We start from the raw sequence: 18,844 nt of genomic DNA, 5'->3' as shown, positions 1-18,844 counted from the left end.
AGATGAGGCATGACTTCATTTGCTGCACTAAAGTGCAAATCTAGCACGTCTCTGTCACCAATCCCCATATAGGTGGAATATACATGGGCATAAAGTGCTGTGTCCTGACACAACAGGAAACGCCAGCAGAAATACCTTCAAACTGATTTTCAAACAGACTAGATGAAGTCTTGTTTTTAAAGGACAGGTGATATTTGTGTTCTCGTGCAGAAATTCAGATTTTGTTTCACTTTTAATGCCAAATGTTAATTCAAAGCAGCTCAGACTTAGAATGCAAGACGCTCATTAACACCAGCTTTAAAGTGGGCCATAGATTTTCCCACCTCGGCAAACCGCTGAGGAATTATACATTATGTTTACATTTAGGAGTCTGGCAAAAATCACTAAGTTGTTTTCTCTTCTGCTTCTCCTGAAGTCCACCATACGTTTGCAATTCTGTCAGTGCTTTAACGGGCCTAAACATCCAGCTTCAAACAGAACCACATCCAGTGTTGGCAACAGAAATTAGATCAATGGGTAAAATGGGGGCCAGACGGTGAGCAAAGCACAGCAGAGGCCCAATGACACAAGCACCATGACTTCACTATGGAAGTATTCAACCCCCCTCCCACCCTTAAAAACCCCCATCCCTCATCCCGCTGCACGCCTTCTCAACACTGGTGAGTGGAAACTGTTCAAGGTTTGATGATTCCTGAAGAAAGGATGCAAGAAAAAAGTGTCCCATAGTATGAAATTTCATGCATAAAGACGGTCGTTTTTCATACCAAGGCATGCTCGTGGTCATCGCTCAGGGGAGGATTAATGTGGCTCTGTGCAGCACTTGGCTGCAAGTTTGTGCCATGTAGCTTTTAACCTTCATCTACTTGTGCCAGTTGATTCCCTGAGTCCAATAATCAAGCCAGAGTCATACATCCTGTTAATTTACACGATGTATGACATACATTTACACTTTGTTTGATGAACGAAGAGGCCGTGGAGCTGTGACAAGAGCCTTGCGCCTTTAACTATCTTCTTAGCATGCGTGTCTGTTTTTTGTACAGCATTGTTCCCACATCCCTCGAAGCCAAGAATATTCCTGTATAGAAAAAAAAAAGGAGCAGGATAAAAGCAGAAAGAGGGCGAACAGGAGTCAGGCGAGAGCTGCGGTTAATAGATTGAAAACGATAGGCAGGTCTGCTTGGGAAGCAACATAATTCAACCACCCTATCAGTGTTTACCAAAGCACCTGCTTTCACATCTTCTCTCCATTTAACAGCTGCAGCAGGGACTTTGCATTTTATCACTGATAATGAGTTAGGTGGACAAGATGAATAGAGTTTTGCATGGCTGCATGATAAAGAGATCCCAGTATGTGACGCTCTGAGATAAGGACCTGACGGATTGCAGCTCTTTTCTAGCAAAGTCGAGAAACTAGTTATAGGATTTGGGAACTCGCAGCACTTCCCAGGACTTAAACGATACTCTTATAAATCCACTGACCTCCATTGTCTACCAGCGGGAGTGTGCCTTTTTCCCAGCAACATTAAGCAGTTTTAGGTAAGTACATGTTCTTGAATTTACCTCCACTGCTCAGCTGTGCCTCGGCTATAATCTGCTCAACTGTATAGTTGTAGTGTGCGTGGACGCAAAAGCCCAAAACTCAAATGACAAGCCAGAACTAGTGACACACAAAGGCACAAGGTTTGAAGCTGGAGTTAAGGACGGCAGTTGGTAATGTGCAGAGGTGAAGGCGGAGGCTGTCTCAGATACATGGCAGCATGATTTATGGACACCTTTTGAAGTGAGCTCATTCCATCCACAAAGCCTGCCTGCTGCATTTCAGCGGGGACAGTCTCCTGGCAGTACGGTGGGGAAGGGGGTAAATGACCCTGAGGTCACTAACCTCCGATAGTGTACCACTCACTTATGCACTTCCTGATTTTCCACCATTCCGTCAGTGTGTTTAGTTTCCAGCAAGCAAAACTGAGCTTCCAGTGGGGGCATCTGATGAACATGAGACTCACTCCACAGAAATCTATTTGTAGGTCAAACCAACAGGGAGAATGACAAAGAGGAGAAGGAGGTGGTCCCATTCTGGCATGCAGAAATTGGGTCAAGAGAGATATGTTTCGACAGAGCTAGTTTTCTATTTTGCTTCATTGTGCAAAATTATCTGGGAAATTTATAGCAACTGCAGTTGAGCCTGAATGGAAACTGATGATTTTCTTTTTATCATCTCTTGCAGTTTCAACCCCTCTCTACAATCATCTCTAGTGATGTTAACATCATTGTCTGATTAAACAAAGCGTCCCTCTTCTGCTCTGCTGGTGGTGGATTGAGGACTAAGGAGGGTAGGATTGGCAATACAAGTCCCAAACTCTCATTCTGGTTCAAGATCATCATCATCTTGATGTGTTTGGATTTTTATTACCAAGATCTTGCCACTATGTTTGAAGCTCATTTCCTAAATATGTCAAATTGTTTGATCTTATCGGCCTTTTTTATGTGAGCAGAAAAGCAGGGGATTGTGAATATGAGCAGTAATTACACTCGACGGGAAGTCCCCACAAAGAGACTTAAACAAACTGCGGGTGTGTGTATGCAGCTGCTCGCCGTGTCTGCCCTTCCTGCACAAGTCATCCATTGTCCCCCCTGTTTGGCTGCCGTGTTTATTTTGTTGTTTGATTTCTCTATCTGCCCTCAGCTCTGTGCGCTCACATGTGATTGCACGTATGTTATTGGGAGACCTAATATGTGTGGCTGCAGGTGTGTCTATGTCTCTGTGACTTTGTCCTTCTGCATCAGTGTGTTTAGACGCAATACGCCTGTTCCTCATTGTGACTGTGTTTGCAAATGTGTGCGACCGACTTTCTGAGAAATCCCAGAGATGTCTCTGTTTGGGGTAACAGGAAGAAGCACAGTGTGTGCGCGTATACTGGCTTGTGCGCTTCGTTGTTATCAACCCCGCATTGGTGAAAAGGGTCGTTGCCCAGTGAGAAATGAACCCATGTTTGGTTTTTACAGTAAATATCCAAGTGAAGGAAGAAGACATTATGTTTTTATGACAGGAAAGTGGCCCACAGGGATGCTTCAGAGGTCAGCCCACATTATCATCATCACCTATTTATACATCTTCGGTTTTATGCTTTGGGATTTTAAAGTGGGGCGATTTAGAATTCAATTCAATCCAATTACATAAATTTCAAATTGCAAATTTACTCAAAGTAACCTTTTGACCAAATGTTTTACTTTGTAGACTGCATTCCAGAAATAGACAGGAAATCTGAAGTCATCGTCATGATCTAAGTATAGGATGTAGTCCGAGTTCCCTGATGGGTTCAGTATTTATTTTTTATGGCGCTACACGAGAGCTTTCACGTTTCCATGTCCAATCTAGTGAAACAATATGTTGTGCCCTCAGTCAACGGTGCACAGGATGAAATGAGAGCTACACGTCACTGTCAGAGGTTTATGGTCCAAGGGAATGAGGGCACTGTTTACATGTTGCCATGGAGATCTGCCTGAGAGGGGAAAAAATGGTTGCATGTACTGGAAATGACTTCTAAGTTATCCATCCCAGTCGTTTCAAATTTGGCAGGAACCACTTGGCCTTCTAAGCCAATGCTTTTTCTTTTCTTTTCTTTTTTTTCTACATATGAACCCGTCTTCTCTGGGTTACGGAGTCAAAGAGTGAGAGAGGTGAGTGTTTTGGTCTGTTGCGGTTGTGGGGGGATAATTCATGCAGCTGTTGTTAAGAATGTGGATTGCTCTTACTGCTTATAATCTATTATACCCATAAAGGCCCGCTGCACAGAGTGATTGGACATTTCCACTTACCTATAACGACACACTGTTAATATTAAAGTCTGAGGATGTTGGGATGCATGCATTTGTTTTGTTTCGTTTTTTGTTCCTTTTTTAAATAAAGACGACAGAACGCCTCCTCGTCTGGGCATTAACCTCAGGGTCAGGTGCCATCACTGCAGCCACGAGCCACAAGTCTGAATGAGTTATAAATAATTGCTTGCAGTTGTGGGTGTGTACCACACAGTTGTGTGTGGCTTAGATTGCTGTGTGTGCAGTCTGTGAAACCTTAGCCCATGGCTCCTTGATGTCCTGGCTAGTTGTGCTGACTCAGCAACAAGAGAAGACCACCTGGGACTGACCAGGAGCTCGCAGGAGCCAGTCTTTTGTTTTTATAGGTTAACAGCCAGCCTCGGTGTTCAGTACCCTTTAGTTAATAACAGTCATGAAGCCGTCAGAATACTTCATGTCAAAATGATGACACAGCGATTTCCTTTTTTTTTTTTTTTTTTTTTAAGCGGTTATGACGGTGCAATAGTTTTTAAATTCTTTAATTAGTTTAGTAGGGATACAACAGTGAACAGTGAAGGATAATCGGATTTGCATTGGAGGCGCAAATGCGATCAAATGAGCTAATAATGCAGACTAAGAGTTTCTTGTCTTTCTAATAGTTTTAGTTGTTGAGCTCCGTCTCACCAGGGTGTAAAAGTGACATTTCCTTATGTTCCTCTTGCAGGGCAATTGATAAAGAATTATTATGCTTTCATCAAGGCCACAAAGCTGTGCAACGCGGCCTTCTATCAGTGCAACAACACAGATGTAGACATAGCAGAAAGAGAAGGAAAGGAGGAAGCCTGTCACCAGCTTTCTCTATCAAAAACAGGGAAACCATGTCAAAGCATCTTCAAAACACTGATCAGAGTTTATGCTCTCACAGTTCACAACAACAGCTCAAAGACACGCGCCTGAAATCCATATTAGGATCTGTGTAAATTGAAGGAGGCCAAAGTGACCCCTAAATCTTCTGACTGCACTGGTTTAAACTTTTTGTTTTGTTTAAAGAAAGAAGCAGTCCAGAGGTGATTTTCCATTGTGATGACTTGCGAGGCATTTGATGTGTCTCTGAACAGAGACAAAGATTTTTCTGTTATTCCAAGATGTTGCATCAGAAGGGCTCGCTTTCAGCGCTCTCTCTGGAGGTTTGTCTTGTGAGCGCAACATCCTCTCTTGGGGCTCACAAAGCACTGACTGAAACACTGAGCTTCTAAGAGGAAGCGCCTGGACCTCACTAAGCATTCTTCTAATTCTGATCAGATTTGAATGCAGGCATGGTTGTGGGCTGTTAAAAAATGTAGATATTTATTTGAAGACTGCACAGGCCTCAGCCAAACAAAGCAGGCGTCAAAATTGACAAAAGAGGGCAGGCTTTAGATTTCAAAAGGAAGCACTGTCCCTTGGATGACAGGGAGGATGTGAAGATATCAGGACAGTCACTATGGTCGCCATTTTTGGGCACAAATCTTCCCTGGGAAACTCTGCAGGAAAGAGGTTCCCGGGATTAATGACTGTGTTTGCCCAAAGAGCAATAATATAAACTGTCTCTCATATGGCTGTTCAGAAAGGAGAACCCTTCTCAATGTATTTTTTGCTAAAACTAGCAGCCACAGTGAGACCCAAAGAAGATGTAACTGTTACCCTGCGATATTTCACCACCTCCAATGTGTTTCTTTTAAAGATATACAATATGTTCGTCTTTGTGACAGCACACTTAAGTTCAGCAGGCTTCAGCTTTTAATCTTTTTTCTTTTTGGTCGAGTATAGGCTGTTTATCACAAGTTATTTGTATAGCCATTGTTTCTGTTTGTTACCTTCCTATACTCTCACCACTTTGTTTACTTTTGTAAAGTGTGTCCAAAGATCAGCTAGCACAATTTTTTTTTTTTTTTTGCTTTCAAGATTTGCCTTCTCTTTTCTCACTCTCGCTTCAGTTTTCCCTTTGCCATCTAAACATTCACTGTCAAATACCAGCACAGGGAGTGAAAGAAAGAAAGAAAGGAAGGAAGGAAAAAAGACAACCTTTCGTGCATTCTCCAGGCATTGACTCTTTCAAACCTCCACTGGCACACAGAAGTTGACTGCATAGTTTCCCCAATGCAAACCAGATGTGAAGCTCTAATGTATGGCAGCATTTTTTTTTTTTTTTTGCTTCAAAGGAAGACAAATGTAGGCCAAAAATGTAGTTGTTGGGCCATCCGCATAGAATGATATAAAAATAAATTCAGATCCACTCCTCAGCTCCAAACTTTCCCTCACGGTTGGTTGGGACAGTACTGTATGATTTGGAGTAATTGCGATGTTATTGTTTGGTGTCACTGGAGTCTCGTGGAGCATTGGGAGAGAGACGGGAAGGGGACAGATGACATGCAGCTTGCAGCGTTTTCAACTGCGTTTCTCTTCAAAAAGTCCACTGCATGTCGAGTCTTCCCTGCAAACACGTCCTCAAGTCTGCGCGTGCCAAGTAAATGTCAGCTTTAACAAATGTATGTTTTAAGTATAGCTAAATATAACATCGGTGGATGATGTGCTGTGCTTTTGTTTGTCTTTTATACACAACATCACTGTGTCAAACCTTTTTAATAATTGAGTACACAGTGTTTGATGAGCTGGTCTTTTGGGCCAGCTGATGCTTATCTGTAGCTTTTCCTCTAATGCTGCAGAGTACACCACACAACAGGTCCAAGGCTCATATTATAAGACATCAAGTCATATCCCCACACTTGCATGGTCATTAAAAGTTGCCAAGAGGGGACAAATTACAAAGGCCGTGGTGACATTTTCTCCTGCAGGTAGTCATTTTCCTCCTTCATGTTTATGATGCTGGCTTTCATTTGAGCCCTCTGTCACCTCCCACTGCACACCAGCCGGTGTTTAAACGCTCAGGGACAATAACAGGTTAGGGCTCCAGTGTCTGGTCCTACAGCCTCTACTCTATCCTCAAGTCTGACCCAGTCTCCCACAGAGGAGCAGTCTCAGGTGCCCCCACACCAACCCCCAGCCATCTCTGCTCCCCAACGCCCTACCACAACTCATTCAACAGCGTTTTTCAAAGTAAAACACAGGAGATGAAGCCGTTCTGCACACAGGCCCCTGATAATGTGGGTGGCCCAGATTCTGTTCTAATGCAACAGAACGACAACGCTGGCTGTTTACCACTTGCATCTTAACAGTGGCTGAATGCAGACCCCATAGTATAAACTCTGATGACCACAGATTGCTCAAAGCCTTAAATATCATTGTCATGATTACAGCTCTTTTTTTGTTTTGGGGTTTTTTTTGGGGGTTAAGAATCTGTGTAAGAACTACACTAAATAACATAGTCTTTAAATACAATGGAATTGTTTTGCACCAGATTGTTTGTTTAGATTGTTTCTCAACATTAGAATTAAAATGTTCTCTGTATTTCCATAACCAGCGGTTGTGAGCTTGTTTAAATAAGCACATCTGTTTATGAATGAGCTGTAGCATTATCTCTCCTTCATGAACAATTTCCTTCCCTTCCTGTGATAAGATTCATTGCCTCACATTGTCCTTTCGATTGCTGGACTTCATTTATCTGATCCACCAAAAGCCAGAAACAACCAAGCACCAAGCATTGGCTAATGTAACAATATATTTGTGTCTAACTCTTGTGTTGTTTTATTGCAGCCTGAATAAGTTTGTCCACTTGAGTCAATGCTCATGAAAACAATTAGTCATGCAGATGTGATTTAGCTCGTGGAGTGACTCGTCTCAGGGAGTATGTTGAACTGGAAGCTTCTCCCAAAGGACCTGACCTTAGCTGCCAGTGCCTGTGACATTGTGTCATAAACACAACTTCTGAACCATCAAAAAAAAAAGTAGAAGCTTTTTTTGTAATCCACGCCTTTGCCTTTTTGTGTTATTCACCAAACGGAAAGTCCTCCATGGTTATGAGGCACTGGACTAAATCTGATCAGATGTCACCGCCATCAGGATCCTTTCAAGTGGCCACTGGACTGAGTATAATGATTTTTTCTGAAGTGTGTTTTTGACATTGTACTTTATTTTTGATATGCTCAACCGTGCTCTTAAATGATATACTTAAGTGTCCTCTGCTGTACTTTTTCCTCTTTTCAAACCCAGCCAAGGAGCTTTACTGTGTCTGGAAGATGTCCAGGCACAAGACAGAGAGTAATTTGATGGTGTGTGTTTATCCAAAAGCAGCCGTTTCACTTTTCTTCTGATTTGATTTAAGATTTGTCGTAGGTATAAGATTCTGCTCCAGCATTTGTACACTTCTAAATGCCACCTTCTTCTTCTTTTTTTTTTTTTTGTTCCCTTTTTCTCATCCCACTCTTTTGTTTGAGTTGTTCTCTGTTCTTTCATCAGTCTCTCAAGTACCTGTATAAAAGGAAACAGTCATGTGTACTTACAGAGGACGCGTTTAACAACACACTCCTTCCTCTGGTGTATGAGTCCGTTTGCTGCCAAAAGATCTAGACCGTTAAAGGTGATTGAGTAGATTTTGTAGCTGCTTGTTTTTTAGGCAGATAAGACCCTACTATTCACAGTAAAAACCACACTTGTGGTTTCTGCACCAAGTATCCACTCGGACATAAAAAGTACACAAGTCACAATGGACGTGTAAACACAGGCCTAATAAATAAAGCAGTTTCTCTGCTATTAAAATGGTTTATTTTTGACTTCTTGACTGGGCTGCTCATAGACATCAGTGCAGTATATCTGCAACTTTTATACAGTCTACCACTTGGCAGTAACCATTTTAGAATAATTTGCTAGGTCATCGCTGGCAAACTCTGATAGTATTTCCACAGCAAGTCCTGCATTATCAGGATGGATGCAGTTGAGACACTTCTGCGGTTTTTTGTCGGTGATATGACATAAATGCTTGGAGGTTTTTCTGTTGTAAAGAAAAAAAAATAGACTAGTTGTTGTTGCTTAACGATGCGCCGCCAACAATGGATAGGTGAGCATTAGAGCCAGGGCGTAATGGAAGAAGGTGGCTTGGTCAGATGAATCATTTAAAAAGCCAGGTTTGTGTTTTGGGAAACCTTGGGTCCTGCAATTATGGGTATTATTTTGACATCCACGTGCACCCCTTCATGATCACGGTGTTCCCCAATAGCAGTTGAAGGAAAAACGAGTCAAAGGTGTTAGCATGGCCTCCAGATTCCCCAGATCTCCAGCCAATCCAGCAACTGTGGGTCCAATCCTTGTAACTGACAGGACATCTCTTGGTGCCATGTACTGTACCAAGCTCACCTTCAGAGGTTTTGTGGAGTCCCTGCCTCGACAGGTCAGGGCTGTCGTGACTGCTGAAGGGGGACCAGACCTACCTAATGTGAGGCAGGTCCACTTAGTCCTGATGTGATGTGATGTCACTGAGATGAGCCTTTCGTCTAGTTGTTTATCTGTTGTGTATCTGTTTTCCATGACTTTCACAGTCGCATCCCATCCTCCCTGTGCGTTAACTATGTTCTTTCCTTACAGTGCTTTTGTGTAATGATCCTGTATATATTATGGTCTTTTTCTCCTCACAAATTAGATCTTAACAGCTCTGTGAGACATTATAAAAAAAAATGACGCTCTTCAAGATATTATATCCAGATCCTTCTAATGGACGGCAGGGAAGAGCTGGCGAGCTTGTTCGGAGCAGGTTGTGCGGACTGTTCATTTGGAACCAAGCAGAGCGTAAGCGAAGTTTGGACTGGGGATTAACAGGCCGGCCTGTGGGAGTGGACCGGACAGGGTATCTGCTAGCCCTTCAGTAACCAACCATGACCGTGTTGCTCGGCAACAGCATACAGTCTGCTGCCCTGTGGTGTCACTCACCCTGAACTTCTACCCCCTCGTATGAATCGGGACAGATTGTGACGAATAGCAGAAAGCAGCCTTGGCATTCCCCTGCTATCTTATAACTCGATATTTGACAACAAACTAAAAGTCCAAAGGAAGCTCCAAGGTTCATCACATCCCCTGATGTTCAAGGTTTGTGAGGAATGAATAAGATTGAGGATTTTGTGATTAGTGCCTTTATGGCTTCCTGATTTCCGAGTGAAAGTGAACATTTTGTTGTGATGATTGTTAAACAAGGCCAGCGTAGGGTTCATCCACACTTCCCCATTGTGTTCCAGCTTTTGACTGTTCCTGTATATTTTTGTTTCATTTTTTTACATTTATATACATATATACACATACACACACATACACTCCCTCTGGATCATTAAAAAGAATAGAATGCACTGTTGCCAAAATGAAACAATGATCCCGACTTTCTGCTGATATAGTATAACTGACTCTACAACGTTTCTGGACCATTGTCCTGTGTGGAGACAGTGGTGATTTCCTTGAAGCCCACACTTTTCCCATGGGGCTGAATTCAGTCACAGCTTTGGTATTTGGGAATGTTATTAACCCAGAGTGGGGTTCTTAGTCACCAGGTCCTGGGCAAGAAGATGGACCTTTGCTGGGAAGTTTGCATATACAGCAGTAGATTCAAAGCCCTGTGAGAAGTGTGACCCAGATCCAAGTCTTTTCTTCTCCTCTCTTCTCTTTTTCTCTCCTCTCCTCTCTTCTCTTCGCTTCTCTTCGCCTCTCTTCTCCTCTTCTCTCTTCTCTTTTTCTCTCCTCTCCTCTTCTCCTCTTCTCTCTTTGCTTCTCTTCTCCTCTCTTCTCTTCTCTTCTCTTCTCTTCTCCTCTCTCCTCTTCTCTTCTCCTCTCTCCTCTTCTCTCTTCTCTTCTCTTCTCTTCTCCTCTCTTCTCTCCTCTTCTCCTCTTCTCTCTTTGCTTCTCTTCTCCTCTCTTCTCTTCTCTTCTCTTCTCCTCTCCTCTTCTCTCTTCTCTTCTCTCTCTTCTCTCTTTGCTTCTCTTCTCCTCTCCTTCTCTTCTCTTCTCTTCTCTTCTCCTCTCTCCTCTTCTCTTCTCCTCTTCTCTCTTTGCTTCTCTTCTCCTCTCTTCTCTTCTCTTCTCCTCTCCTCTCTCCTCTTCTCTTCTCCTCTTCTCTCTTTGCTTCTCTTCTTCTCTCTTCTCTTTTCTTCTCTTCTTTCTTGAATTTGGGAAAGTCAGTTGGATCAGCAGTTTTTACATGCGGTCACAGCTTAGTCCATCGCTCCTGGGGTCGATGCACTGACATCAGACTCCTCTCTGTGAGAGCCTGTGCCATCAGGAATTCAGAGCTCTGTCTGATGTACATTATCCAAATATATATATATATGTGTGTGTGTGTGTGTGTGCATTAATCAGGATTTAGAATATTTGCAATTGAATCTCCTGTTCCCACCTGAGCTTTAATTCTGTCTTACTTAATCTTATCAGACTTTTAGCAAATAGTTACTCATGCTGAAACCCACAGCTGACTGGAAACCTTAAAGCATTTGTTGAGAAAAGGACCAGCCAAGCCTGCATAGGGCTTTGGTAGCTGGGAAATCGTGGGTGGTGATGATCAATACCAGGCCCCGGGTTGTTGGCTGGATAGACATCTGTGTTCAGATATCCTTCATCCTGTCAGAAAACATATTGTATGTATCTCTGCCTGATGGAAAATGTGACCTACTTTCTGCAGCCTTTTTGTAAGTGGAGATGTGAATAATACATATGAATTGTGGGAGGGCAATAAACAGCTGCCTGATTTGCTTTGGAAATTAAAGCTGACATCAGACGTCATAGCGTTGCCTTCCCAGCTTCATGAGTCATGCCTCATCTCGTTCCCTCTACCTGGCAAGCGAAAGCAGTGCATACCTGCCCGGCACTGCAGATAACATTAAGGTCATTGTGCTCATTCTCAGCTCTGTGCTTTGTTCATCTAATCTTGATGTTGTGGTTATGTGGGCCGATGGAAACGTTGCTGGACTACTCTGACGGATGGTGTGTTTAATGTACAGAAATTGACCTCAAAACAGAGACTTGCAAGATCAGCACCTTGTTGTACATAACACAGCCTGAGCACAGCTGCTTTTTCTGATATATTGCCATAACCTCCAGATGGATACTATAATACGAGACATCAGATACTTAAGATGTATCCACTGAGTCATTTGATAAAGAGATGTGACGGTCCGGTGATACAAGTCAGTGTGTACAACTTAGCTGCAGGATTGCCAAGTATTTACACTCTGTAATTTATGTCTTAAGGTTGTCGGAGTGGTGCTGAGTGTGCTGTTGTTGAACAGCTGGTGTGGTGGTGAACTTTGTCACCCTGACTTATTAAGAGCTGAGACAGATGAAACATGAGTGTGCGCAACTAATGCTTTCTTTCACGATAGATCCTGTGCAATTTGGCTTTCTGGTGTGTCACCCTCTTTTTTTTATGGAAGTTCCCTACAACATCTATGTGTTCAGATGGGTTGGTGTTATTGTGTGTGTGTGTGGGGACATTTTCATGTTTGATTGATTATTACTCTATATCAGAGGTGATTATTATTCCTGGGTGGGGGGAACGAATAGGCATAGGTGAACCCTGCCAGAGGGCCATATCACTTATCCCTGGGCTTTCCTCCAGCCATGCTGTAATGTTTTGGCAACCTGATATAGTTGCCATAATGGCCTCACAATATTATTCTGTCACTTTTGTTGTGTGCTCAGTCATGATCAAGGGCCCTGTTGCACAGTGCAGGCCGTGCTCAGCGCTCCCATATCTGTGCAAGCGTGTTACAGCAGTTGCATCTGTAGGCTGAAATAAATGCGCTTGTTAAGGAGTCATGTTCAAACAGCTTCTTCCGTCTGCTCTTTTGACACGCATACACACTTCCAGTGGGGTTTCTGTATATTTTGGTGGGCCATGCTTTACTCAAGCATAGATTGTTGCTTTGTAAATATTTACAAGATTGTATGATATGTGCATGCTTTTACTTCCACTTCAGTCCTACGAGAGCGTGTGAGTGTGCCTTAATCTCAACTTTGCAGAGTCGAGCAGCTGACAGCAACAGGAAGGATTTTGATAGAGAAAGAAAGAAAAAGTGACAGCTCTCTCGCTCTTTTCCCCTCCCTCTACAGTCACTGCATTTTCATCACACACCAATAAAAGTTAACAGGCCTCTCATGACTCTCATTCGCTCTCTTTCCCTGTTGTCGCACTTTCTTTTTCCACTTGCTCCCACTTGTACCGCGTGTTTTGTTTAAGTTCAACCTCATCACTAATAAAAGCCAAAGTATTTACAACATAAATATTGGCAGTGGAAGTCAATGCCGTTGCTCAACTGTTGCACCGGAAAAGGTGACCGAATGACTCAGTCCTCCTTTCTCTTCAATATACTACTTCTCCTTTTTCCAACCCGAGCTATTCTTGTCCCTACCTTTCTTGTTCTTGGTATTTGAAAATAATACTGTCTTCTTTTTGTGTTTCAGACTTGCTGAAACCTACAATGGCTGACCGTTTTGACTGTGACAATTGCAAAGAATCTCTGTATGGCCGCAAGTACATCCAGTCAGATGACAGTCCCTACTGCATCCCCTGTTACGACAGCCTTTTCTCAAATACATGTGATGAGTGCAAAGAGCTGATCGGCCATGATGCAAGGGTAAGTGTTTTTATTTCAAGCGCAGCTATCCAAGGCATAGTTACTGAATCCAGACCGTGTGTGTGACTTTCATGGCATTTACGTAGCATTTAGATCTGTTCAATTATCACAAAAGGCACTGAAAATTCACCTGATACAATGAGAGGTATTTAATAAAACATTGAGACCGGTGTTGATGTATCACTGGTAACATTTATTTCTGTAATACGTACGCTGGAATGAATCCCACATATGACCTCAACCTTTCCACACTGTGAGCAGCATGTTAAAAGTTGAGACTAATTTAAAACACATCCAAAGAACTACTCTTATAAAGTTAAAGTCATTTTTTAGCAGGTTTTGATGTGGCTTTGGATAGCTCCAACAGAAGTTGTGTCATGTTAATGATGCATAATTCATGGTAAATGAGCCATGTTCTATATATTTTGTGTGGCAAGACACAGTAAAGGCTAATTTAATACACAATTATCCAGCCAATTTCCACTAAGTCTACAAAAGCCAATGGGCTAATTTTGGCAAAGACTGTTAAATTTCAACATGAGGGAGCGTCTCTTCCCCACAATCAGGTTAGAATGTAATCTTTCTTTAATGGAAAACGCTAACATGATGTGGATCATTTAAAACCAACATACATTACTTAATGGAGTTGGAAGAATGGGGTGCAGCAGTTTGTAAATTTAAGGAGCCTTATTGAGTCATCAACACCCTCACAGGCAGTGGACGATAAATAAATCCAGCATATACTTGGCTCTGTGCTTTATAGATCATCATTTCAATCCCATCCTTGAAAAACTTTTAAATGTAAGCACACACGTACTATATAAGTACTACATGTACAAATAACCGCTTACTTGTCACTGAAAACATTAAATGTGTCAGTTTGACCCAGAGCAATCTCACACTCCTCTCTGCTCCCGTTCAGCCTTTTCTGATCTTTACCCTTGTAGTAATTTCTCTTATTTGCTTCTTCTTTAAAGATATAAAAGTCGATGTTTTAGGGGAAATGCGTAATAATTTAGGTGATTGGATTTCGGGAATGTATTTTTAACTGTATGAAATGAACTCCAGTATCCTTTTTTTCCCTTCCTTTTGTTCTGCTGGCAGGAGCTCTTCTATGAGGACCGGCATTATCACGAGCACTGCTTCCGGTGTTTCCGTTGTGACCGCTCACTGGCAGATGAACCTTTTACCAGCCAGGGGGAAGCTTTGCTCTGCAATGACTGCTACTGTAATGAGTTCTCCTCCAAATGTGTAGCCTGTGACAAGATTGTGATGCCAGGTAAAAAAACAAAAAACAGTGTTACTGTCACAAATGTATGCACATTGACCTGCGTGTTCAGATTTACAAGGCGGGGCTCACTGAGTTTGTAGCTTCTTTTTTTATTAAATCTTTCTGTAACATTTTATGTAGAAGTTTAAGAAGTGTCAGTAACTTGTCAAGCACTGTGCATACAACCCTGCCGTATATGGTGGAACTTTACTTACCCACTAAACACCAGTCTCATTGTCCCACATTTCAATTTCCATGTAGTCTACAAATTTGTAATAGAAAGGCAAATAACTTTGGAAAATTATGACATGGCAAGCTAGGAAAACAGGGACAAAAGTATGAAGCCCCAGATCAAGAAGATAGAGGTTTTAGAAAAAAGAAGAAGTGGAAGACAAGGAAGAGAGGACGGCGAGGGCCCACGATCGAGCAGCAGGCAGGCCTGGAGATGACAGAGTAATTGCCAATTGGCTTGACTTGTTGTCTGTAAGCCAGACCCCCAGGGCTGGAAGGCTGCCAGCAGACTGATGATAACAAGAGATAAGCTAGTCAGTCGCCCCTGTAGCAGCATACAGATCCTTCAGAAATAATTATGAAAGAATTATTTCTGTTGTAGGTAATCTCTATGTTTTCTGCTGGAGCACTCACATTTGTCTCCTCATAGAGCGTTGAAATAGGCCCAAACAAACAAGTCACCTTGAGAAGTAAAAATTTTTTACGATGGTTGAATAAATCAGACAATATAAATTACAGCCACATTATTGATCTAACTCTAACCAAGAGTATATAGACCCTCAAAAGCAAACATTCACTTATGTTTGTTTAATAGCTGGACGCTCAGCAGAAGTGGTTTATGTTGGTATCAAAAGGAGAGAAGAAAGTTTATAGCAAAGCCATGTAAACGGATTCCTTGTTAAGCTGTTTGGTTAAAAAGGTTGGCCAGGCACAACTGCTCCCTTTGCTCGATGTTGTCATGTGCAAGTAGTTTTATTGTGCTCTCCTGGACAATGGTCCTCTGCTTTCGTCTCTCGGTTTACCCTGCTGGAATATTTTGTTGACAGCCGACAGTTTAGTTCTCACAGCAGTGTGTCTTATTTGAGTTTTTTTTTTTTTTTTAAAGGCTGAAATCATTTATTCACTGAGTAAAAAATTAAAAAGAAAACAACGACAAATACAACGTGGCAAGTACTTGGTATAAGGAAAAGTGGCTTTGATTGTAGCTGCTAAAAATATACAAATGTGCATATTGAGAGTTAAATCTATAGACAAAAACAATTAAACTTCCTTTGTGTGTAGAGCTCATTGTTTATTGTAGAGACTTTGTTTTCTAATGCTTGCGAAATTGCTCCCAATAATTGGATCTTGCTTGTTTTGGATTAAAGCTTGTTCACGTTTTTGTATTTGCAAAATACTCATATCTAAATGCTAAAATTGTCCTCAGTGAGCCAGTGTGCTTACTGTAAGCTTATGACCTGGAATGTTTTTGAAGAGGATTTTTGTGTTTTTGATTAGAGAACACCACAGCACACAGCCTGAAGCAGTGAAACATTAGGAATCTGCAGACAGGAGAAGTACAGAATGGCAGCCCCACACAAACCACTGCGTCATCATAGAATAAACCAGCTAGTCCAATAAAAAACTCAACGGCCAAGCTGTAGAAGATGGATCTATTGGGGACATGGAAGGGAAAATGACATTATTCCTTTTCTTCTAAGGCGTGATGCCAGTTTCCAGCAGCAGGAAAGAAGTATGGGGCCTGTGGTGTTATGATTTAAAATGAAATAAATCTTAGTGAAACTAAATAAGATTTATATACCTTCATGCAGTTGAAGTCTTCTGTTTCATAGTTCCATAAAATAACCACCAAAAAATACCAAAATGGTCTTGTGATAGACAGTAAAAGATGGATTCTACACCAAGCAGTTTGTCTCCATCTTCTGTCTTTCATTCTTTCCATTTATCTTATTCTCTTTCTGTCTCTGGATCCTGTCATCTCTCTTTCTCCCTGCCAGGTACCAGGAAGTTGGAGTATGGCGGCTCTACATGGCACGAGGCCTGCTTCATCTGTCACAGCTGTGAACAGCCTATTGGTTCGAAGTCCTTCATACCCGACAAGGATGAACACTACTGTGTGCCCTGCTATGAAGACAAGTTCGCTCCACGCTGCACTCGCTGTAAAAAGGTCAGTAAAGTTATCAAAAAACTCCCATCACAGTTGAATTCCCATTGGCCAGCCTGTGAAACACAGGTAAAGACAATGGAGATATCAGGAGATTTAAACCTGGGTCTACAAGGACGTGGGGGAGGTGTGAATATAAGAAGACATGACCTCTGACCTGCCTCATTCTTAGACCCTGGCTAAAGGTGGTGTGACCTATCGGGATGAGCCGTGGCATAAGGAGTGTTTTGTGTGCACCAGCTGTAAGACGCAGCTGGCAGGTCAACACTTCACCTCCCGAGACGACAGCCCTTACTGCCTGAAGTGCTTTGGCAGCCTGTATGCCAAGAAGTGCGAGGCCTGCAGCAAACCCATCACAGGCAAAGCTCCATGTCTATCTTACACCAAAATAAACTGATGACTCTGTAAAAGAATGATTATAAATACTGTAAAGTTTGCAAAGACAGATATGTGTTCTGCTGGACACCACAGTTGAAATAGGGAATTTTTTACTAACATTCAAAGTCAACTTTGCCAGGCTCCATACAAAGTCTAATATCTGACTCTTTTTCTTTCTGTCTCAGGTTTTGGAGGAGGAAAGTACATCTCATTTGAGGAACGGCAGTGGCATCAGCCGTGCTTCACCTGTTCCCAGTGCTCAGTTTCACTGGTGGGCGCCGGCTTCTTCCCTGATGGTGAAAGGATCCTGTGCCGTGACTGCCACAGCAACCTATAGAGCAGTCATACACGATATTCTCATCCTTCCCCTTGACTTCCCTTTTTCCCTTTATCACAGCATTTCGAGAACCCCAGGTCATTACCGAGGAAGGTAACACAGGCTAACAAATGCTGCCTCTCAGGTCATTTTTATATGAAAGACATGAGTTCCTTGTCTGTGTCTGGATCAGATTTTCATCTGGGAACTAGTCTGCAAAATCCTGTGTTGGTTTTGCATTGTTTGCATGAACCACCACAAAGATCTCCTCTTAAACCAAAATGTTAATTATTTTGTGAAACATCTTTTTGGAGTGCCTTAAGAATAAAATTTCATATATGTTATACTCTAGTAAACCAAAGAAATGCAAAATGCTAGTCACTTTGCAGGAAAATAAAACTCTTTCAATATTTTCTATTATTAAGGTGCCACATCAGGTAGCATCAGGCTCCGAAGAGAAGCCACAAAACACTGATACAGTATAGAATATAAACCTTACAGTCTGTATTTTCAAAGTATGGTGGAGTTACTGTTAAAATGCTCTTATAACTGCAGTTTTATGCATTTTGAATGTTGCTTTTTCTTTACACGTCAATTATCTTTCAAAAATGTCTGTCTTGCTTTGTCTTGAACAAGTTACTGTATATAGCGACATAGAAGGAGGTATCACACTGTTGTATAATGTAACAAAAAATTAGACCAATTAAAATAAAATGAAACATTTACACAAGTAAAAACAGGAGGAAACTTTAGACTGTCAGTTTAACATAGTCATGACCAGAAGTTTGCACTTTGGATAAGAAATTCTTTTGTTACCATGTTACAGTATATGCACATAAAACACAATTCTGACATGCCGCAAGACACATGCTAACAACCCCTTTTAATGTTTTATATCTGCTTGTGGAACTTTGCAATGACACTTATTTTACATAATGTTTCTGTCTCTTTCATTTTGTAATGAATCTTTTTTTTTTTATCACCTGTACTCAAAGAGCCAGCATTTATAACCCCGAAAGAAGCTGAATTGAATCGAATTACCATTGTGTATTGCAGGAGTATGCATGTCTTCATCTGCCATGATTTGCCGAGTAATTATTTTCTTACTGTTAAGGCTGTTATTGGTTGTTTTTTTTTTTTTTTTTTGTATTGTTAGTTTTTAACTTGTATGTGAAAAATTATGGAGAAACAAAAAGATCGTAATTACAGCTTTGATGCTGGTGAGTCAGAGTTGGCAAATATACATTTTAAGATGGGAACTAGGCCATTGAGGCAATAAGAATATGAGCGAAAAATATATAATTGAGATGACTAAATGCTACAATGGTTAGTCTTATTTGTGAAGTCTTATTAAATACATTTACATA

General features: G+C 41.6%; 1 protein-coding gene across 3 annotated transcripts in view; it reads left to right on the top strand.

Annotated features, from left to right (window-relative positions):
- Positions 1-18,844, top strand: part of fhl3a (four and a half LIM domains 3a) — a 26,272-nt gene extending 7,428 nt beyond the window's left edge. For 2 of the 3 annotated variants that reach the window (XM_029503453.1, XM_029503455.1), the window contains exons 2-6: positions 13,165-13,337; positions 14,442-14,616; positions 16,617-16,786; positions 16,956-17,142; positions 17,347-18,844. In XM_029503453.1, the coding sequence (XP_029359313.1) occupies positions 13,182-13,337; positions 14,442-14,616; positions 16,617-16,786; positions 16,956-17,142; positions 17,347-17,498 (840 nt within the window). In that variant the 5' untranslated portion in view covers positions 13,165-13,181 and the 3' untranslated portion in view covers positions 17,499-18,844. Of the gene's footprint in view, positions 1-2,224; positions 2,331-13,164; positions 13,338-14,441; positions 14,617-16,616; positions 16,787-16,955; positions 17,143-17,346 lie in introns of all 3 variants that reach the window. The other variant, XM_029503454.1, reaches the window with a different exon arrangement.

This window comes from Echeneis naucrates, chromosome 6 (assembly GCF_900963305.1).
Source record: "Echeneis naucrates chromosome 6, fEcheNa1.1, whole genome shotgun sequence".
NCBI classification, from domain to species: domain Eukaryota; kingdom Metazoa; phylum Chordata; class Actinopteri; order Carangiformes; family Echeneidae; genus Echeneis; species Echeneis naucrates.
Note: the sequence above shows the minus strand (reverse complement) of the source record. Positions and strands in the feature narration are given on the sequence as shown.